This window comes from Coffea arabica, chromosome 1e (assembly GCF_036785885.1).
Source record: "Coffea arabica cultivar ET-39 chromosome 1e, Coffea Arabica ET-39 HiFi, whole genome shotgun sequence".
NCBI lineage: Eukaryota > Viridiplantae > Streptophyta > Magnoliopsida > Gentianales > Rubiaceae > Coffea > Coffea arabica.
This window is the reverse complement of record NC_092311.1, coordinates 45,275,723-45,298,109: the sequence shown is the minus strand read 5'-3', so window position 1 is coordinate 45,298,109 and position 22,387 is coordinate 45,275,723. Positions and strand designations below refer to the sequence as shown.

Sequence of the window (22,387 nt, the reverse complement as noted above, 5' to 3'; positions counted from 1 at the left end):
CAAACCGTGTTATTATAAAATAAAAGAAAAGAAAAAATATAATTAAAAAATGTTATTTAAATCTAGGCTACATTTTTTTCCAATAAAAAAGAAGAAAAAGCTGTAGCCTAATTTTCTAAGGCCGATATATTCTAGGAATCTCCACCTTAATGTGGCTATATACCAAAAAACTGAAAAAGGAAATAAATGTGAATTCAAAGACAAGACGACAATGGGGATAGCTCAGAGCCTGCTGAATCAAGCAATTTAGCAGGCAATAAGTGCCTGCCGTGAATTCCACGGAAGAACAAATTAGACCCACAACTGCAAACACAAGCTCGACTCCATTAGTTGCTGTAGAATCTTCGCCTTGGCTTCTTTTTGGCCCCAGCGTACCGCCTACTGGCCCCTGGAGTTTTGTCTGAAAGAAACCCCATCAAACCATCATCCCCGCTGCTTAATCTACACCCTCACTTAAACCCTGAAATTATCTCCAGCAGAAGAGCATTCAGAACAGTGTCTGCTTATTCAAAAACTCGAACTTTTTGTATTCAAGTAAGTAAAGCCTTTCACTCCATTTACCAGTCCAGATTTTTGTTAAATAACCCTCTGTACTCATTTCTTGTTCTTCCCTTTTGACAATTTTGATATGTATAATGGGATTTACTCTGTTTTGCCACTGCGCTTGTGTACTGCTTCTTGTGTTTTTACTAAGTTGGCTGATTAGAGTAGGCTGATAATTTCTATTGCCTATTCCCAGACTTGTGCTTATGTCCAGAGGAACAATATTCTGAAATTGGTAGCGCAAATGGGAAGTTCGATACAGTTGGTCTTTGGGGCGGTGCCCTGCCACTATACTACTACAAAGTCATATTTTACAAGATCAAGTTCATATTTTTCAGTCAAGAACTATGTGAAAGGCAAATGGGATAAGGATATTCTGTGTGAACAGCTAAAGGGTCCTGTAGATTTTCAAGGATGCTTGAGGGTCCAAGGACGTGGTGCCATCAGCAGATTATACAGTGTGGGGAAACTTAATAGGCGTTTGGAGACTTTAAGTTGTAAATGCCAGAGGACTGAGAGTGTTAGTCAGGCAATCGTTGAGGTTGGAAGCGGGAAATCAGTGAATGGCATGTCGGAGCCTTCGAGTTTGCAAAGTTTGGAAGGGCCTAAACTGCTGAATAATGAGAAGACAGTGATTACTTCTGATGATGAAATTGCTGCAGCTTCGGAAATGAGTGACACGTTGCAGGGTTTTGGAATTAATTCTATTGAGGATGAAGCATGGAACTTGTTGCGAGCATCCATTGTGTATTATTGTGGTAATCCTATAGGAACAATTGCTGCAAATGATCCGAGTGCTGCTAACATTCTCAACTATGATCAGATATTTATCAGGGACTTCATACCTTCTGGGATGGCTTTTCTGCTTAAAGGAGAGTATGATATTGTTCGGAATTTCATTCTTCACACCCTTCAGTTGCAGGTAAACTACAAACACTTTGAGACTTCTCACACTTTATGTATCTGCACCAGTTAATGTATGAGATATTTTGAGCATGTAATTGTATTGGCGAAGTCAACAACGTGCATAGTCTATGAAGAACAGTTTCTCGACTCTCAGACTAACTGATGAGGAATATAGAATGAGAAAAGAGGGGAAAGTGTTGATTCTGATTGTTGAAAATTGCTCCTTTCTGTCTTGGAGGAATAAATTCTTAGGTACATGGTGATCCTTGAGCAATAGCACGTGTATGCCTTCCGTTTCTCATATCATCACTGCCTCTTCTCATGTTGCGAACTTAAGTATTTGATAGTACTCCTAGTGTTCTTCTTGCGAGCAAATTTTGTATGCATGTTCTTTTCCTTCGTTTGGCGTGATTTATAGAAGCCTATTATGATTGCCACTAGCATCGTTATGCATAAGACGATTTTGGTAGAAAACTGTACAATTTTACATAAAATGGTATCATGTATTTTTGGTGTAGTAGGAATAATGGCTGAGTTTGTGATAACAGAGGAGAAGTTCAATAGTGATTAATAAAGGTTTAAGAGGGAGAAGTCTTATGCACACCCTAAAAATCATATGAAATTGATATAGTTGGATATGTGAAGTTTGTTTCTTCATCTGCAAACACCTTTGCTAGGATGCTACAAGCTGAATTGGTTATGTTGGTTCTTCACAAAGTTTAGACTGGAATACAGCATCATGCTTTCAAAGTCTAAGCTGTTAACACATTGACTTATTGGCTGAGACCGTATCATGATAATAGTAGCTATTGTTCCTTGAATCGGTTGGCACTTTTTCTTGGGTTTGCATTATTGCTGTGGTTCTTGGTTATACATCAAGGTCTGCTTTGCCAAGGCTTCCACAGCTTTCATGTCACTGTTGGACAAGTGCTTTTACTTGCAAAACTAGGTCCCCTCATTCTCTAAAAGGTTTCTTGAATCAAAAAGTAACTCCAGGTCTAGCTGTACACAGCTTGCAACATCCTTCCTATTTTGGGGGTTTTTTGGAGGGGAGGGGAGGGGGGATGTGGGAAGCTTCAAATCTGGGATTTGCCACCATTTTTCAGCCAGCCCGATTGCGCATTTTTTTCAATGTCATTTACACAAGTACCTGAAATGAATATGGTGCCAGTCTATATGTTCTTTCTTAAGTCAGATCTTGGTACGTATTATTCGTGAAATAATATAGGTATAAAGCTAGAGGAATGATTATGAATCCAGTAGGTTAAAGAACTGTTTAAATTTTGTTATTATCTCTGACAGAGAAACTGTGTTTGACAATTTAAGTAACTTATCTCTCCTGTTATAAATAGAGTTGGGAGAAAACTATGGATTGTCATAGTCCAGGTCAAGGATTGATGCCTGCCAGCTTTAAAGTGCGTACTGTTCCACTTGATGGTGATGATTCTGCAACAGAAGAGGTCTTGGACCCAGATTTTGGAGAGGCAGCAATTGGTCGGGTAGCACCAGTTGACTCTGGTAACTAGTTTCTCTTGCATGACATGTAGAAAATAAAGATTCTTTTAGATTAAGTAATCTGTATTAACATTGATTTTCTTTTGTTTTCCTCTTTTGTCCCTGAAGGACTGTGGTGGATCATATTGCTACGAGCTTATGGGAAGTTTTCTGGTGATCTTTCAGTTCAGGAGCGAGTTGATGTTCAAACAGGGATTAAGATGATTTTGAAGCTATGTCTTGCAGATGGTTTTGACATGTTTCCTACTTTGTTAGTTACTGATGGTTCTTGCATGATAGATCGCCGCATGGGAATTCATGGCCATCCTCTGGAAATTCAGGTTTTCATTTTTATATCCATTTCTGGATCCACACTTATTGTCTTTATATCATCTGCAACACCTTTATCTACCGTCAGTCAGTTACAGTTGCTTATGAGTGCATTCTTTTGGGGTGTGATTATTGGTGTTAAGGAACGTAGATACTTGTGCGACTATTAAGCAATGTAGATACTTCTGAAACTATCACAAAAATTAGGACTCAACGTTGTTTTTCTTTTTTTATTTAAATCACTTTGTATGTAGTTGAATATCCTTCTTTCAGAGCTTTAGCATAATTCGACATGTGATATTTATTGATTTCTTCAGGCATTGTTCTATTCTGCCTTACTTTGTGCTCGTGAGATGCTTGTTCCTGAGGAAGCATCAGCTGACCTTATTAGAGCACTCAATAATCGTCTCGTAGCATTATCGTTTCACATCAGAGAGTATTATTGGATCGATATGAGGAAACTCAATGAAATATATCGCTATACGACTGAAGAATACTCTTATGATGCAGTTAACAAGTTCAACATATACCCTGATCAGATACCTCCATGGTTGGTGGAATGGATGCCCACCACAGGAGGCTATTTCATTGGAAACCTGCAGCCAGCTCACATGGATTTTCGTTTCTTCTCTCTTGGAAATTTGTGGTCTATTATTAGTAGTCTCGCCACCACTGACCAGTCGCATGCCATACTAGATCTTATTGAAGCCAAATGGGAAGATATTGTAGCTAATATGCCATTAAAGATATGTTACCCAGCTCTTGAGGGCGAGGAGTGGCAAATAATTACGGGCTATGATCCAAAGAACACGTAATTATCCATGTCGTTTGTGATACTATTTTCTTCTTTATTAATTGTCGAATTTTTCTCAAAGCAGAAATTTCTGATGCAGGCCTTGGTCTTACCACAATGCAGGCGCATGGCCGACACTGCTCTGGCAGGTTGGTATTATGTTCATTATTGTTTTAATACTCGTGCCACTTTTCTTCATACCACTTGTCCTGCAGCAGTCCACCAGTGCTTTTTTGTGTTCTGGAGCTTAATAAAATTAATTCATGATTTTGCCTCAAAGTTTGTCAGACATTAGATAGCATCTTGCTTGTCTTGAGATGCAGCTATATCAAATTTGAGTTAGTGTTGATGACACATGCATTTCCTACTTTTGAAAACAATCCACTCAGATTTGAGCTTTTCAGATGGATAAACCATTAAGAAGATGTAGCATTATGAAATTTGTGTCTTCTTAGGAGCTCTACATACTTGATTGATATTGAAGAGAGGTAAGATTCCTCTTCAATGGTACTGGAACCTTTTGGATGACAAGTCATGTGTTTATCTTTTACAAGGAATTGGAGAAAGGAAGGGGGTCTAAACAAGTTTGTTAGCTCAAGCTTGCAATATGCTGAGCAAGCTTAACCACGTACTACCGTGTATTTTCTCTATTAGTCATGCATTAGTTCAGAAACTTTCTTCAATTGATTTCAGTGGGACAAAGAGAGGGTTTTGGATTATGGTTTTCTCATTTAGCAGATGACAATGAATATCAGGAATCTCCTTGTACAAGTTTGTCGTTAGATGGATACCTTGTGCCCCTCACTAAAGGAAGAACTGCTGCTTTTTCTAAATCTCATGCCTCGTAGCATGTAATAGATGTTGGGTTGCCTGTCCAATAACGTTACTGATAGTTGAGTCGGCATTTGGCCATTTAACAATTGAATCTGGCATTTGAAGATTTTCTTAACCATCTCATCTCGAATGCTTTTCGTAATTTATATGTTGATGGCATGAAAATTACTGTTTTTTTTTTCAGTTGACCGTTGCATGCATAAAGATGAATCGGCCAGAGATTGCTGAAAATGCTATCAAAGTTGCCGAGAGACGGATAGCAAGAGACAAGTGGCCCGAATATTATGACACCAAGGGAGCAAGATTTATTGGTAAACAGGCACGACTCTTTCAAACCTGGTCCATTGCTGGATATCTCGTCGCAAAGCTCCTTATTTCCAATCCGAAGGCAGCAAAGAAGCTGATCAACGTAGAAGATTCGGAATTGGTAAATGCACTCTCAAATGCGCTTAGTGCTAATCCAAAGAAGCGTCCAAGGAGAAAATTGAAGCAGAGTTACATCATATGAATTAGCTCCCCAAGGACCATACAACTTCGTAATTTGAGAAGAGTTTTGATATGCCGAAAGCTTAGCCCCCTTTGGCGACAACGAATCTGTGGCACTCGAGCAAAGCTTTTATCCTGTGTTATTACGTATTCATGTACATAACAGTCTTAACAAGTAAAAATCACGGGTCTATTTGTCCCGCTTGTATATAGATCTCATCTTTGTGACCAAACCAGTTCAGTTGATGAAGTGTTTGCTGTATGACAGAAAAGAAGTCAGCTGATGCCACATTAGAGCCATCCCTACCACGAAGCATCCAATTCCCGCATCCATTAAGATGAGCCACATGAGATCATTTAAAGTGGATTCACAATTGCAGTTATTGTTATAGTTTCCTCATTTCTTTCTTGGCACAAATGCTTTCTGTGGCATTTCCCTGATACAGGTTGATTGGAATTCTACAGAAAATGACCAAGCATTGAAGCGTCGCCTTTGTTTCTTTCCTCTTTTACAGTCATTATTGAGGATTTAGGGGCTCAAATGTAGCATCCCTGTTTTGTAAAACCAAGAGGGGTACAAAGAACCCTTTTCATCAACAATCCAGCATCGTCAAACAGGAAGGTTCACCATCAAAAGTTTTACAATTCCAGAAATGTTTAAGCCAAGTAAAAGAAGAGCATCAGAGGGAAAAAACTTCCCATTCCAGACTGCAGCTTTCGATAATGTTGGTTTGGCTTGACAACCAACTTCATACACGCAAATTTATGAATTTACTTCATCAAGCTTTGACCGTAATCAGTGTCTCATCTACCCCGTGATGAAAGTAAGCAAATTTGTAATAAATAATTCATGTCGATTAGTTGGCGAAGCATCTTTGGACTAGCAATGATGCTCAGAAATCTCATCTTCTGACGAATCGGCTTGCAGTATGCATCTAAGAATCAGCTAATTCTGTATTTTCTGATAAAATGCTTTCCAACAGTGACTCACAGGCATCGTCAAGTAAATCCAAAACCTGCCATAAAAGAAGAAAATTAAAAAGAATCCGTTTTAGAAAAAATACACTCCGAAGTCTTATGCTTAATATTCAAGCATTTGCAGAAAGTAGCAAGAGGGCTGTATGTATGAGACACTGTGTCATCTCATAACTGGAGTGCCACAACCAAGATAGAGAAATGAAATCCAGAATCATCTAACAACTACTTAGGTAACTCAAAATCTCTTGAACTAATGATGGACTGCAATGACCAAAATATTCGTGGACAAAGATTAGGATGTGAGCAACTAGGACTACCACTAAACAACGTAAAGGAAGTACACATCTTTTTATAAAAAGAAAAAATAAATAAAAGGTATCCATATAGCAAAAAGAAAGACACTCAGAAGCATTAAGAGCGGGCACTACAAAAACAATGAGGAAAGCAGAATTCCCAAAAAGAACCTTTGGATGAGGCATTCAGAAAAGTCTAAACATACTCCTGATAAATGCATTCTACAGCAGCCGTAAAACAGGCGGATCCAGGTTCAGTTGTCCTAGCTTGTGAAACATCAATTACTCTTGCACTCAATAAAAGCAGCACGTCATACTTTATAAGGCCAGTTTAAATACAAGGGGTTATCAGCTAGTAATTCTCCAACGTCAGGCTTCATGAATGATTTATCAATAACAGGATTCAACCTAATGCATGTATAAAACACACAACATTTTTAATTTTCACTGCTTCTGGCTTTCCTCTCACTTTCATGATTCTCCAAAATCCAACCGAGACAGATACAAGGAAGCTAATTAGGAAAGTAGGAACCATAGATATCAATATGCTAGTAACCTCATTGTCAGCTTCCTACATTTCATCCATTAGGGAATGTAAAGATCCATGTGCCTTCAAGGACATCCTAGTGTTTACATGGCTGATTGTGTATTCATAGTGATTCGATTTGGTCCATCATACCAATGGGGATAAAGTGAAATTTGTATGAAGGTGTGACACTAGTCAACAGAAGTTGTAACAGTGTAGAAGTAGGTAATGAATATGTACCAATCTAGTACATAAAAGCTCTTATATGGCAACATCAAAATAGTATTGCAGCATCTGATCTCAGTTCACCTTTCAACAAAAACAAAAACACACAAAAATATTTAAAAAAATGACAACAATAACAAAGTCATCATTGCACCTTCAGCAAAAGATTTTATATCTATTACCTTCTCAAAACCCTGTGGTCCACCATAGTAGGGGTCTGGGACTTCATCTTCTTCATGCTTCTTACAATAAGAGCACATTAGTCGGACCTGCAGAATCAACCTAAATTATCAAATAATTACAAAACCCTTGTCTATTTTTTGAACACACGTCCTCAACCAACCTTCTTAGCAGCATCAGCAGGCAAAGGTTCTCTATGCCTCCACCTCTCAAATGCTGAAAGTATAGCCTCTACATATAATACAGCATAGATATCAGATAAACAAATTTCATTTCATATTAGCATAAGTGCAACCAGTTGTAAAGAATTTTCACAGGTTGACTGTACTCTACTAAATTCATTTCTTTTTTCTGCAGGATGTAGACTATATCATCAGCCTAAACCATGGGCATATTACCGAAGCACTGATGATCCAATAACTAAAATAAAAGAATGACAACAGATAAGTCATAGTGGTGTATATTAACCTCTATTTTCTCTGTCCATTGCCAAAATAAGATCAAATTCTATAAAATCAGAGGGCCTAATTGGCCTTGATATTGAAGTTATCTCAATTCCACGCCTTTTAGAGGCAGCCCTCATTCTTGGATCAGCTTGATCACCCTTAAAATACACAACAACAACAACAATTTCAACAATAGCACAAAAAAGAAATGCATTTATATAAGTTAAAAACAGAAAGGAGGAAAACACCAACCAACATCACTATATTAGACAAATATGAAAAGGGTAATTTTTTTCCCTACCTCATGGTAATTGATGGTGCCAGCAGAATCAATATTGAACTTAGAATCAAGACCTCTTTTTTTCACCAAGTCTCTGAAAACACCTTCAGCAGCTGGACTTCTGCATATGTTGCCAAGGCAAACAAAAAGAACTGAAAAAGGCTTCGTCCTTGAGTCAGTTGCTGCAGCTGACGGTGTGGAGGCCATTGTTGCTTTGATTATTAGATTCAAGGGTTTCTTCTTGTTTTGTACACTGTTTCTGGGGCTTTTAAGAAATGGGAATTTTTTTGGAACGGGTGGAAATAACTGGGATTTTGGTGGGGGCAGAAGAAGAGTGGGAGAGGAGTGGCAATATGGTAACTTTGGAGTTGTTGAAGCTGCAGCCAATGATGTGTAGTAGTACAAGGCCCTCATTAGCTTTTTCCTGTGATTTTGGAATGGTGAATTGGTGATGAGATTCTTGCTGTCCTTCTGTAGTTCTGTCTGGAGGGAGAGGCATTCAGTTTCTCTTTTTCTTGCTAGTAATTGTGGGCCATTTCAAGATTTGAAAATTTATTGAGGTCATGTCAAAAATTGCCAAAATTTTGAAAGAAAAATTGCCAATTGTCATATAAAAAGTACACAATGAAAGGAAGAGAGAGGACTAGAGAGAAAACCCAAAAAAGAAAGGGTTTAGCCATGCTAGATTTTTGGCAATGGGAGTTGATTTGGTTGGCTGAGAGCCTCCCATTAAAAGCTCTGGCACGTTTGAGATCAAGCTCTTGTTTCGATTGCCTTTATTTTTCAGAAAATTTTTATGAATAAATTTTTAAATCATCATTTTATCACACGTACATCAAATTGAGATAGTAAATTCTTTTTTACAATAGCAATTCAAATGGGCTCTTAGTATTTTTCTAATTCTATCTTTCTAAATGAATATATAATTTCAAGAAGGTCTCCTGAGGTGATTGCTTCCATGAGAATGCTTCAAGACAAGAAGACGTTTTGTCCTCTACCAAGAGCATTTATAACACAATCACAATTTTTGTAGCAACAGAAACACGGCAAAATGAAGGTATTGATCTTTTTGTTTGGATAGTGTGAATACAAGGTAGACTTCTGTTTTCCCCTCTGCATGTTTATACGAAGACAGAATTTATATGATGCTTGTGATGAAATTTATTTGCTTAAACGATCATTTATATGTTCCTGATCTTTAGCTTTAGTTAGGTAGTTCTCCAATTTAAAATCCAATAGAGATGGTACAAGAACCACAGGGACAACAGTTTTGGAAGATGTATCATACTTCAATATGCCTGAAAACAATCCTTTTGCATATGAATGTACAGTATATGCTATATGTCAGTTATAACAAAGATGAGAAAGCCCCGTTAAGAAGAAAAAACCATCGCTATTGCTTCCCAAACCTATAAATATGTATGTGCTAAAACATATCAAACACTATATCCTCTCCTATCGTCCTACATCCTTTTTCTTTCACAAACTTGCTAATCTCCTTATCATGTGATGCCATGTCAGGAGTCAAACTTCCGAACTCACAAAATTTTGGCACCTCAGGAGGTGTAGTACAGCGTATTAAAGCCCAGTTCAGGCCTTCAAAAAACGGATGCTGCTTTATCTCAGCTGCCCCTTTCTCAGAACCCAACCTGTTCTCCGGCTCCTTCTGTAATAGCCGTCTGATTAAATCTCTAGCATGATAACTGACCATGGGACCTGCTGGAAACTTGAGACACTCAGATACCACATTGGACAATGTTTCATCATTGCTTGCCCCTTTGAAAGGCGTCTTGCCATATAAAAGCTCATAAACAAAAATTCCTAAGGTCCACCAATCTACTGCACTCCCATGACCTTCACCCTTTATGATCTCTGGAGCCAAGTATTCATGTGTTCCAACAAAGGAGTTCGATCGTGCACTAGTAGGCTCCACTATGAGCTGTGGTAGAGGACTCACCTGGGCAGCTAGCTCAGATTTTAGCTTACGAGTTTTCGATGCAGCAGATAGAAATCTGGGATTGAAACAGGACATTTGCCAGGATGGATGAAGGCAGAAAGGATCTATGCAGCTGGATTCTGAGGGAGGACTTGGCATCCTCTTTGGAGGCTCCACAACAGGTGACGATGCTTTAAGCAATGTGAGATTTACTGCACATCTTAGCGATAAGTCAAAATCTGTGAGCATAATGTGACCATCTTCTCGGACCAAAACATTCTCAGGTTTCAAGTCACGGAACACAACTCCAAGCATGTGAAGATACTCCAATGCAAGAAGAACTTCAGCAATGTAAAACCTGCATCATGCACCACGAGAAAACTTACTGTTAAATAATATATGAAGCTTTTTGCATGTGCTTCTTTCTAAACGAGGACACCACACAAGGAGTAAAAGGAACAGTAAGACTTGATAAGATTTTAGTCATGTCCTTCAGAAGCTAAAATTTCCTGTAGGTTCATACTGAGAAGTGCATGTTAACTGCATCAGTTAGCCATTTTAAATCCTTCCCTTCTTTTGATTTTGAATTTAATGAAAATTGGAGCAGATCTCCAAAAATTAAGAAGCATATTGGTCTTATATTAAAATAATCATGCTCTATGTCAAAAAAGTCATGGTTTTTTTCAATAAAAGCTTACTACTAGCTAGTATCCCTAAATACTTCATGTAAACACAAGAAACAGCAAAATCATTCACATGGATGACAATTTAATGTATTTGTCGGGTTATCGAAGTTGGTAAACATCCTTTTCAAAGGTCCTGAGACAGCAAATATTGAGTATTTGTTGATTTTGGTACCACATAATCCATTGTGTCTATTGCTTCCTGAACATTTTGCTAATTCCTAATGAGGTACTCATACTTCTTTTGGTCATTATATCTCGAAAGGAAATCAATGGCTTAGTTAGTCCTCCACATTCCAGAAACTAATGCTCCCAAATTGATTTGGATGCAAAGTTAACATACTTGTAGGAGCATTACTCAGATTCATACAGTTTCATATCTTCCAGAGCTGAAAGAGACATAAGAATCAATGACTCCTGATCAAATCCTAAAGCTGTTAATCCCTGCAGTGAGATTGGTTGAATCACTGAGTGGAGAATTTTGAATGTTATCAAAAACAACTCGTCCCCCATATAATAGGCAAAAGTCTTCTTGGTAGTATTATTTTTCATCAACTAGATCCGACACAAAGTATACCAAACTTGATTCTGAAGCAAAATATTGCTGGAGACAAAGTTTCAAAACTGGCCTGTTAACACAGATTGCTCCATGACAAGTGAAATGACTTCATTTATCCCCATTCATGAGAATTATAAAGTGAGGGATATGGCTTGAAGTACGAATGGGGACGTAAACCAACATTTCAGAGCATCAAGTTAGTAAGCATTCAGCCAGGAAAACACTCTCAAAACCATGGTTCCCATTAACATATACACTTACAGTCAAAAAGTTATGTAGATTGACACAGTACCTGGCTGCTTGTTCAGCAAAACTCTTGCTGGATTGCTTTTGCCTGAGCACATGCAGATCTCCACCTGGACAGTACTCCATAACTAGGCAAGAGAATTTATCTGTTCTAAAATTGGCATAGAGGGAAGGGAGAAATGGGTGATCAAGCATTTGCAATATCTCTTTTTCAGTTTGAGCTCTATTCGTCTTCTTACGGCTGGCAAGAAAATCATTATCCATAACCTTCACAGCAAATAGGCAGTTTGTGCCAATTAGTTCAGAAAGGTAGACATTCCCAATGTCCCCCCCACCAAGCTTCTTCAGCAGCTTGAAATGTTTGAGGCCTAGGTATCCATGCTGCTTCTGAATACAATGAATAGCTTTCCATCTCAAGTCCTTTGACATGTGAGGCCGATAGCCACTTCGGCTTGATCTACTGAGATAGCTTTCTTCACTAGAGCTCGTGGTACTGCTGTAGTCTCCAATGCTACTTTTCGAGCTTTGTGATATCTCTCCCTTCTCCCTTGACCCTGATCTTTCATCAGCCTGCCTAAATTGACTTTTAGTTCTTTTAGTATTGTTTGGAGCGAGACCTGAATTTGTAGGATTGGAGTCCACGTACTTTGAGCTCACCTCTGCACTCGTACTACATATTTCTAGGGAAACCATATTTTCTTCAGGCCCATTTCTAAAGGCAGAGTCAGGGGTCCGGCAAACTTCTTCACTATTACATTGAGAGGAACCACTGGACAGAGTGGATGAGTTGGACATAAGTTTCTTCATAACAAAATTTTTGCCCCTAAAAAGTGGTTTAATTAAGCGTGGACTATTGGCTGCTGATTTGATTGCCTTGTTTGCGCTTGAAACTGATGAACAAGAAGCAGAGTGGAACTTTTCTTCCTGCTCCTTGTCTGGACAAAACGGTGCATCTGGAACTCCAATTGATACAGGAACAAGCTCATCAAGCATCTGAAGTTTTTTGTTACCAGAAGGGCCAATTGGTGAAGGCTCCACTTTCAATTTCTTATTCTCTTCTAATTCTGCATTAGAAAGGTCACTGCAAATTGACAAAGGAACCATCTCACCTTTAGCTGGTGTTTCAGTCGACTCTTCTTTTCGTCTCAATTCATCTGCTGAAAGAGTAGAGGAGCTAGCATGATAATTTGAAAGTTCAATATTGTTCATATGCTCAGATGTGTGTGCGTTGCCAACAAGATTCAATGATGTGCTGCTTTCTGGAACAAGAGATATCTCCACCAAATTTCCTCGACCCTGGTTAAGTGGATAACCAGATTCACCGGCCTCAACAACTACAGCCCTGTAAAGTCTCTTTATATTTCCTGCTTCTGAGTGCCTAGACATACCAGTTTTTGCCAGCCGTTTTTTCAAAGCAGCCATCTCTGATGCCTGAGAGATGCATAATCCTCTTAGTGCCTGCTTCAAACTTGTGGACTCCGAAATTCCAATACCAGATGCCTGAGCAGAACCAACTCGCATTGGTCTTTTCATGGCACTCTTATCTAATCCATCTCTAAAATGGCCTTCCGATTGACCTGAAGCCCTACGAGAATTCTTAATATCTATTGCCTCAAAAAGCTTGCTGATATCATCCTCTATAGAATACTTGTGCCCAGTTCTCAATACCTTGTCCTTAAAACCATTCTCATCTAATCTGTTTTCACAATCAACTTCTTCCACGGACTGAACAATTTCACTCGTGCCAGCCATCATACTTCTCACTCCTATCTCCTCCCAAACAAACTCAAGAAAGATATGGTGTCAAAAGTTAACATTAACCCATCTCAGACAAAGCATTCGAGAAAGGACCACCGCATTCAACCAGGTACGCTTCAAAGCCTCTGATGGAATCCTCAGCCATATTGAAGTCCAAATTCACTTATTGATCAAGATCTTCTACCAATGGCACAATCAGCAGAATCCAACTTCTGTACACAATCAATCCAAGGAAAATGCAAATGAAAAGCACTCAGGAAAGTAATTGCTCAGAAATATCATCAATCAAAATATTCTCCCCATTCCCAGATGTTTTCTTTAAGCATCATTTTATTTCCTGAATTGCTGCTAAAAGGTAAATATCAATGAGTGCTAATATGATGTGATCCTACACAACCACCGCATTAACTTAATTTTAAAGCCAGGTAACATCCAATTGGCTTTCGACAATGGAACAACTACCACTTTAACTTCGACAATCAATGACTAATTAACTTTTGTTGATGAACATAAACTCTATCTTATTTTACCATATTACAATTTCCAAACTACAATAACCCAATTTCATTTAAACTTCTACTATACACTGTATATCTACTTTACCTCTTCTTTTAAGGCAAAATAAATGATAATAACTGCACCTTATCAACGAGAACGGATATTCAAAAACTAATACTAAGAAAAGGATTGCAAAATTTTCAGGTAAGGAGAAACTACAACTATGTTTATTATCAGTGGATCTATAAACTAATTTCGAAAGAAGATATCATTCAACAAAAGAAGCAAAACAGATATTACTAATCAACAAAAAGGGGCATATGGGCTACGAAAACTAAAACAACAGGAAAGCTAGAAAAATAAGATCATAACAAAAAAGTAGTATCAAAGAAAATAACCAAAAACCCAACTATAAATTTTTTTTTTAACAGAAAACTAAACGATTTAAGAAAACACAATAAAAATTCTGTGGTGAGGGTGATTACTAAACTTAATAACAGAAAACAAAATAAGAACTCGATTGGAGAAAGAAAAGCAAACCTGATGAAAGTAGGCAGAGAAGTTATGTGGGATGAGAGCACTATTGAGCTAAAATATATTCAAAACTTGTTTGAAAGTACTCAAAACAACATAGGCAGGGGAAGGAGAAAATCAGAAAATGATGAAGAGGATGATTTTTTGACTAGTGAAAGTTGAAAAGGCGAAAATACTCTACAAAAGTACAAAGTATTCAGTACTACTGTATTTGAAATAAAAAGCAAGAGAAAAGTTTTGTGCTGGAAAACAGCTAAGTTATGGAGAAAAGAGATTTTCAGAGAACAAAAAGGACACAGGAGAAAGAAGAAATGGTTGTTGGGCTTGGTCTTCGCGAACTTATCCCATGTCTGGGTGGATATTGAATAGCCATTTTAGCTTGAGAATTGAATGCTGTGAAGGGGATTAAGATTTTTTTTTTTTTGCAGTTTTTCTCTCTTCTTCTACTATTGGTTTCTAGTTTCTACTACCAACTGGCGGAAACAGAGAAAAGAAGAAACTGGGTAGAGAGAGAGAGAGAGAGAGAGAGGGAGGGAAGGGGGCTGTAGCGTAGGGGGTTGCGGGGGAAGAACCCCGGGGGGGGGGGGGGGGTGGGGTGGCCGCTACAGTGTACACGCGAAACTTGAGAGGTCTTGGTGATTTGGTGGCTGGCCTGCCTGCATTGACTGCACTCTCTTTTCTTTTGTGAACATTGAATTGAATGACCAACATTTGACAAAAAAAAAAAAAAAAGAATTGAATGAACAACAACTTTCATCTATTTGATACGAGGATACAAGATGAATTCACCTATTTAATACTCGAATCCAACTTTCAATTAGTCGAACTGAATTTGAATAGCAATTTATATTGATAAATTCTTTAAATTTGATTTGAACTCGATTCGATTAGTATATCATTAAAATTTTTATATATAAAAATTCAATTTACTCGAGTTCGAGTTGAACTCGATAAAAGTTTGTTGGAACTCGGTTCCAGAATTGAAAAAGTCAAACACAAACCAAATTTCAAATTCGTCAAAATATTAGGGATATTCGATTTATTTAGGTTGTTTACACCTGTAATTTGATATATTTTTTTATATTATTTGATATGTAAAAAATATAATATTGTTGCATGGTTGAAAAAATTAGTGCATGTAAATATAATATGATTGTACGTCACATGCAGCACCAGATACAACAATAGGACAGAACGTAATTAACCAGACAAAATATACCCAAATTAAATAACACCATCCAATTCTAATATTTATCTTGCAGATATGTTCATGCATCATTTTTTATTCGGCTCCAAAGTAATTCTCATTTGCATTGCTATTTTTTGAAATGTTTGTCAATAGATATACTGTAGTAATTTGATATATTTGAAGTAAAAAAAATGACTAAAAAATATGTTCACCGAAAATGTAAATTTTTTGTTAAACTACAATCCAAACAAGGGTTTTACTTTACAAGAGTTAATCCTCTTTCCGTCTCTTTTTTTTTTTTTTTTTTTGACGTCTTCTTCAACCAGTATTAGATTTTGCATTTTGAAACGTTTTTAAGCACATTTGGAAGAAAGAGATAGCTAAAATAAGCATACAAGACAAAATAAATTGAATCTATAATAGTACGCCAATTCTTTTGATTGCAGGTTCTTTTCTTTTTTTTTTTTTTTAAAGCTAACATTCGGACAATCCAAGAGATGTGTAGTAGCGTAATATGAACACTTGAAAAATACATAATTACCAAAAATTATTTCTTGACATATCTGAGGATTCGTTGCCATGTTTTATTCTCTTAAAACGAATTTTAAATGGTTATGGGTGGATTAAAGCAATTACAAATTTAAGAGGGTCATGTGAAACCCGAGAGCAGTTGGAGTTGGCATTTCGAGTTTCTTATTGCATATTTTTCAAGGTATATTTCCCTTATATTTGTCAATTCATAATTCATTTGTTCAACATTCAATCTTTTCTTTCTTCTTACTATTCCTTTAGTACTTTGGTTAATTTTTTTTTTTTCTTTCTTCTTACTCTTCCTTATATTTTGTGTACATGTAATTTTTCCTCTTAAGATCATGGAATTGAAAAACCCAAATCAAGGTGATTTTCTTGGAAAATGAATATAAAATTTTCTCGTCACTGAACTTGTGAAATTTTTAAATCACCAATACTGAATACTCGCAAAATAAATCAGCTATTGATTTTCATGCTCATAAAACAAAGTATAGTAAATGTTGTCCAAGCATTAGAAGTCTTTTATTTCAAAATTTCCCTTAAACATTTTGAACTTTATTGTTTATTTATTTATTTGGAAGGAGGATTTGAGATTAGTTTGTTGCATACAAAGGCGTGAACATTTCATTAAAACTAGTTTATTTTTTAGTAAATTTTATATACACTGACAGTATATACACTATTATCGTTTGATTCATGACATGTGCATAAAAATTAAATTTTAAATTTAAATTTTGTATAATTATCATTCATACAATGCTAACAATATATACATTGTCTGAAAAGATTAATCATTTATTTTTTTAAGGTATATACTTCTCGACCACGAATGCAGGAAAGTCAAAAGGAGTCAAAAGTTTTTCGGCTAAGCTAAAAAGATAGACAGATTGGGTGCGGCCGTTCTTATCGGCATTCAACTAAACTAAACAAAAACGGGCCAAATTAATGGTAGATGTTGAATTGTCTACTTAGAATTCAGTAAACAATGAACCTTTTTTTTTTCGATGAAAACAAGATGAATTGCTCATTTGAATTTGTATGAATATATATTATACGTTACTTTGAGATTTTTTCTTCATTTATTTGCTTTTTCTCTTTCTCAAATATATGTGCATTTTATTTTAGCTATTGACTTTTATTAAACTAAAAGAGAAAAAACTAAAATAAGAAGTTACAAGAAACTTGCTTTTTTTTGAATAAGTAGAGAACATGCCACAAAGCTTTGACAAAGTTTGTGTGTATTTGGATACAAATATTTTCTCAAATATTATTTTTCTTATATCATAAACATATTTTTAAAGCATTTTTTTATATTTCAAGTTCTTTTTTTTATTTCACATACATCACATCATAAAAAGTGTAATAATAATTATTTCAAATAATATTACATTCAAACGCGTTGGAAATATGTAGACAATTGCAAAGTGAAACAATTAATGCAGTTTTTTAGGTAGATTTTAACTACTCTCTGTACTATCTCCTAAAAAAAATTGGGAAGTAACTCTAGCAATTTATTTTGGTACTTTTGTTGTATAAATAATAACTATTACTAAGATTTATGAAAACACAACCCTTAATAATATTGACCTAGCGAAGGTCATCGTTGCATGAAAAACAAAAAATTCAAAGTTTAACATTCCAAACCCAATAAAATTATATCTTAGGGAAAGGTATTTTTTTTTCAGCCTAGCCAAGGATCAAGTTCTCAATGCTACCATTCTCTTCTCCTTTGTCTTCCACTTCTCAAAAATGAATTAAGAAAAATATTGTGAATTATTTCATTATGAAAAGAACAAATAGCCAATCATGGATGTTTGATTTTTTTTAATAGATGACAAAAGGAGAGGAAAAAAAAAGGTCAGACCTACATAGCTTGAGCGTAAAGGTTTTCTTCTCACCGACAATAACAGGATTGCATGAAAAACATTACAGTAAAGCTTCGTACATGTACTTAAGACGGTTCATGTCCTGAATGTTTCTCTACATAGGGTTTCCTCCTCTCCTAAAGATAACAATACAGTCTAAAAAATGCCATTCTGTAACCATAAAACGTTCACACAAAAAACTATGGTTTGGTCGGACCTCGAATTCTAGACATTTGGTGCATGGCTGCGACGGTGTCAGCCTCAAGATAATAAACCCAAGTTAGACACAGAACGACAGCATGAACATGATCAAACGACAGCTCTTCATGCTGTCTCCCTCCCTCCCCATTATTCGAGATATGCAATATTGCAGCTCTTATGTCAAAACGAGTTGGTCGAAATGTTTCAAGTCTTTATTCTTTGTATGTATATTTCGGCTGTTCTCATTATTAATGGATTTGTTTGATTACCTAATTAAGCTGTTAACTGAAGCTCTTGGTACAAAAGAATGAAAACAAAAAAAAAAGTTGATGGTACCGTACGATGATAGAATTCAGTTTAATTGCTAGTATAGTCAATATAAATTGATTCAGTTGGTAAGAAACGAACCATCATCAAATTGGTGGGCGATTTGTATTCTCGGATGCATGTTTTAACCTATAATAGTCATTAGACCGGAGCTCATCCAAACTTTTTTCTTAAAAAAAAAAAGAACTCGCTAGTATTGGTCCATTGGAGACTGATCTTATTGCTTTCGATATTAAGGTTACTAACTGTGCCAGAAGCCATTCAAATTTTACATTTTCCAACTCTTCTATGGAAAAAAAAATGAAAATCATTTGCACAGAGATATCAGTCCATCAATGTAGGACCACTTTTTTTTCTCTCATGTGTCATAATGCAGAAAAGATTACCCTAGTTGGTCTTCTAGTCCCTAAACAGAACAAAATGTAATGATAGTTAAGCATTACAAGATGGTATTTACAGTCAAAAGAGACCAGTAAAAGAGTTCTTTTACTCTGGTTGTTGGAGCCCCTGTTGACTTTCTCATTGCATATACACTCTCCATTGTCACCTTTTGTCTTTTGGGAGGGGTCATACTATTTATGATGGACTTTAAACGCCCCCAAACAATTCAGTTGCAAAGTTGCAATTCACAAGTGTTTGTCTTTCAATCAGCAATATTCTAGTGTTAAAGATCACAAAGAAAGATTATGGCTCTAAGCACTATGGATCGATGACAAAATTAAAAAAAAATATATATATATAGTTTTATACTTCTCCTTAGTAAAAAGGATCTAGTAATTCTTTATTCTCTTTGTTTAGAATGTAAGAACAGGAGTAAAAGGTTGGGCTAGAAAAGGGGTAATTGGAAAGCTTGTCTACCTAAAAATATCAGCACTATTACTTTGCTCTATAGTTTGGTTTCTGTAGCTTATTATTATGATTGATCAAAGGAGAAAAGGCTAATGATTACAACTCCAGCAGAGCTTTCATGCATGAATACAAATAGTTTTCTTTTCCGATTCAAATTCAATTGGTTGCCCAGTAACAAATGCTCCTTTGGTGGTTTGAGTTTTGACCATAAAATGTTCTAATTCTTTGGCCTTAATTTGAGACGATTTGATGCTAATTTGGTTGCCACTGTCCTCTTCGAGGATTGCCATGATATGAATCTATGTATAATAACTGGCTGCCTGCCAATAAGTACCGCGTAGTTGAATGGTGGTGCATTCAGGCTAGACAGAAGCTCGAAAACGCAGAAAATTGTTGAAGTGGGAATACAAATCAGGAGAAAGAAATAAAGATCTGACGATTGATGAAGAATTTACTGTGCCAGTTTAGCAGATTATGATCATGTAAAGATTTGTTTCCCTATTTCTAATCATTCAATAGTCACGTGTAATATCCAAATTAAATTAAACATTCAATAATCGTTTGGATGATAAGGTGGGAGATATTACAAGTAAAATGTCCTAAATTCAAGACCTCCCACCTATACGAAAAAAAAAGCCTATGGACTTTACGGAAAGAGAATAAACAAAACCTATAGGTTAGTGCAGACTGGAGCACTAATTAATGTCGTTGTTGTTGATCTCTTTCTTAAGGTTATGCTTTTAAATTCTTAAGAGAAACGAGAGCCTCCTTTGCAGGTACTGTCTGTGGATCCCTAGTTACCAAAATTGTATATGGAATTTATAAGGCAAGTCATAAAATTATTATTAAGTCACATGTAATGGGATAATAGGACTTCTTCAACTTTTGCTAGCAGGCGTCCCAAAAGTGAAGTTAAAAGGAACTTATACAATCAATTGCTCTTGAGTACTTTATTTAAGGAAATAATGGATGTTTACTGTTGCATGAGGAGGATTAATTTTTAGTGCTTGTCAAACAAAAGACGCTAGGATTTGGAAGCAATCAAATCAGAGAAAAGAACTTTCATAGGGATCCCTCTTTTATTAGCAATAGTAAACTTTGAGAGTCTAAAGTTTAAGCTGGCAAGACTTTCTTGTCTATGCTTAGTTTATCCTTTTTGATAAAAACATCGTAATTTTATTAAAATTTGTATTAATGGGCGAAGTTATCTTGTTTCATATTTTTCTGGAAGGCCGAGGACAAAGAGAGCTTGGAATGCTAGAAGCCATTAGGGGTGTATTCAAGTCGAGTCGATATCAAATTGTGCACTGCTCGAGCTGGACTAGAGGTAAAATAACTAAACTCGAGTTCGAACTCGACTTCAGTTTATGTTACTCGATTTCGAGTTTAATTAAATCTAATCGAGTCAAAGTAAGTTCAATCGAGCCTATTCGAGTGTAATTGAACTTAATCGAGTCTATTCGAGTCAAATCAACCTCACGTAATAAAAATTAATATTATACATATAATTTTAAATAATGGACATAATTGATATTTCATAATAATAAATACAAAAATTTAAAAATATATTTATTATAAAAAGCTCGATTAGGCTCGTCGAGCCTTCTGAGTATAAAATATTGGGATTCAAGCTCAACTCGTGAGATCAAATGAGTGGAGCTCGAGCTCGATCAAAATGAGCTCAAGTCGAGCTGTTGACCGAGCAACTTACAAGATCGAGTCAAACTATTTGGTTCAGCATCACCCCTAGAAGCCATACCAACGATCCTTCATTCATTCTAAGATGGGATAAAAAGCCATACCAATTGGCTACATCTGGTCTTGAATATTTATCCTTCTCATTTTCTTGAATTGCAAAAAAAAAAAAAAAAAAATTTAAAGTGCCAACTTATTGTTATATCAACCAAAATTTTTTTCTTTGATAGAATTGCATGTCCTGCCTGCCATCATGAATTCTTGTTAATGCGTTCACATGTTTTCTCAACCATAAGCTATACAAGAGTTCGACTTTTTGTCCTAATGTCCTTGACAGATTGTATATTATACCACCACCTTCCAATTGCTTCAAGAAGCAAATCAAGTTCCTTGCAGGCCATAGGACAGCAATTTGTTTTACCTGTCTTGGGTTTTCTTGTCCAAACAGTGAAACAGATTAGACCATAAAGTACCATAAAGATCAATTACAAACGTTTTGGGCCAATATTGTGATAACTTGAACAGAGAAAAGAACATAGAAGTACTATCCGTGGCAAAAAAGCAATCAGTAGTATCTGTTGGCAAGTGCATGTTATCTATTTTGCTCCTCTCAACTGATGCAAGAAACTGTACTACACATCAACAAACTGTCTTTGTTCCAATGCAATATGTGATTGAAGAAATTTCAGCTGTTGGAACAAGAATGTTATTATACTGTTCAATTGGGCATTGCCAAAAATACCAATTAGCACTCACCACATCAGTGTTTCACCATTAAGGAACGTATAGTTATTGATAATTATCCCTTTTGGACACTCATTCTCCATATTTCATTAGTTTTTCAACATTGCAGTAAACTACTTGCCGACACTTGAAAAAATTGCCTTCAAACAATTTGCCATTGGTATGATTTTATCTCAGTTTTAAAACATGTTAACCATAACAGGAAAGATGTGTGTTGTCAATGAGAAAGAATCCCTTTTTTATGGATAAAATAAAAGCCGATATTATTAATAAATTAGTTGAAAATCATCCAACACGATGATTTGTTTGACAAAGAAAATTGTACTAATGACAGAAGATACATAGATCATGTCACATAATGAGAAAGGATCGTTCATATGCTCAAAAACAGTGGAGTATTCAATCCAAGTAAAATGCAGTTGAAGTCTCTAATGAAGTACTAGACATAGCAATAAAAG

General features: G+C 36.1%; 3 protein-coding genes across 3 annotated transcripts; 1 reads left to right on the top strand and 2 right to left on the bottom strand.

Annotated features, from left to right (window-relative positions):
* The first annotated feature begins 157 nt into the window (after positions 1-157).
* Positions 158-5,619, top strand: LOC113706295 (neutral/alkaline invertase 3, chloroplastic). The gene is made up of 7 exons (XM_027228171.2): positions 158-534; positions 740-1,465; positions 2,802-2,967; positions 3,073-3,284; positions 3,591-4,084; positions 4,167-4,215; positions 5,085-5,619. The coding sequence occupies exons 2-7, from the start codon at positions 788-790 to the stop codon at positions 5,406-5,408; spliced, it is 1,923 nt and encodes a 640-aa protein (XP_027083972.1). The 5' UTR covers positions 158-534; positions 740-787; the 3' UTR covers positions 5,409-5,619.
* A 322-nt stretch (positions 5,620-5,941) lies between these two features.
* Positions 5,942-8,849, bottom strand: LOC113706304 (uncharacterized). The gene is made up of 5 exons (XM_027228180.2): positions 8,336-8,849; positions 8,057-8,192; positions 7,752-7,819; positions 7,591-7,677; positions 5,942-6,402 (listed from the first exon to the last, which is right to left on the bottom strand). The coding sequence occupies exons 1-5, from the start codon at positions 8,726-8,728 to the stop codon at positions 6,322-6,324; spliced, it is 765 nt and encodes a 254-aa protein (XP_027083981.1). The 5' UTR covers positions 8,729-8,849; the 3' UTR covers positions 5,942-6,321.
* Positions 8,850-9,582: 733 nt separating this feature from the next.
* Positions 9,583-15,004, bottom strand: LOC113706287 (serine/threonine-protein kinase D6PK). Its single transcript, XM_027228161.2, has 3 exons — positions 14,535-15,004; positions 11,785-13,708; positions 9,583-10,608 (listed from the first exon to the last, which is right to left on the bottom strand). Exons 2-3 carry the CDS (start codon positions 13,491-13,493, stop codon positions 9,741-9,743), a joined length of 2,577 nt encoding a protein of 858 aa, XP_027083962.1. The 5' UTR covers positions 13,494-13,708; positions 14,535-15,004; the 3' UTR covers positions 9,583-9,740.
* Positions 15,005-22,387: the final 7,383 nt, after the last annotated feature.

What these genes read in the sequence shown, in the direction of transcription:
- LOC113706295 (XM_027228171.2), top strand. Translation starts at nt 788, where the DNA reads ATGGGAAGTTCGATACAGTTGGTCTTTGGGGCGGTGCCCTGCCACTAT. An exon ending in GCCATCCTCTGGAAATTCAG is followed by an intron (nt 3,285 to 3,590) that starts GTTTTCATTTTT and finishes TGATTTCTTCAG; the next exon opens with GCATTGTTCTATTCTGCCTT. An exon ending in GGCCGACACTGCTCTGGCAG is followed by an intron (nt 4,216 to 5,084) that starts GTTGGTATTATG and finishes TTTTTTTTTCAG; the next exon opens with TTGACCGTTGCATGCATAAA.
- LOC113706304 (XM_027228180.2), bottom strand. Translation starts at nt 8,728, where the DNA reads ATGAGGGCCTTGTACTACTACACATCATTGGCTGCAGCTTCAACAACT. An exon ending in AATGGACAGAGAAAATAGAG is followed by an intron (nt 7,820 to 8,056) that starts GTTAATATACAC and finishes TATTATATGTAG; the next exon opens with AGGCTATACTTTCAGCATTT. An exon ending in CTGCTGATGCTGCTAAGAAG is followed by an intron (nt 7,678 to 7,751) that starts GTTGGTTGAGGA and finishes TTGATTCTGCAG; the next exon opens with GTCCGACTAATGTGCTCTTA.
- LOC113706287 (XM_027228161.2), bottom strand. Translation starts at nt 13,493, where the DNA reads ATGATGGCTGGCACGAGTGAAATTGTTCAGTCCGTGGAAGAAGTTGAT. An exon ending in TTTGCTGAACAAGCAGCCAG is followed by an intron (nt 10,609 to 11,784) that starts GTACTGTGTCAA and finishes TGCATGATGCAG; the next exon opens with GTTTTACATTGCTGAAGTTC.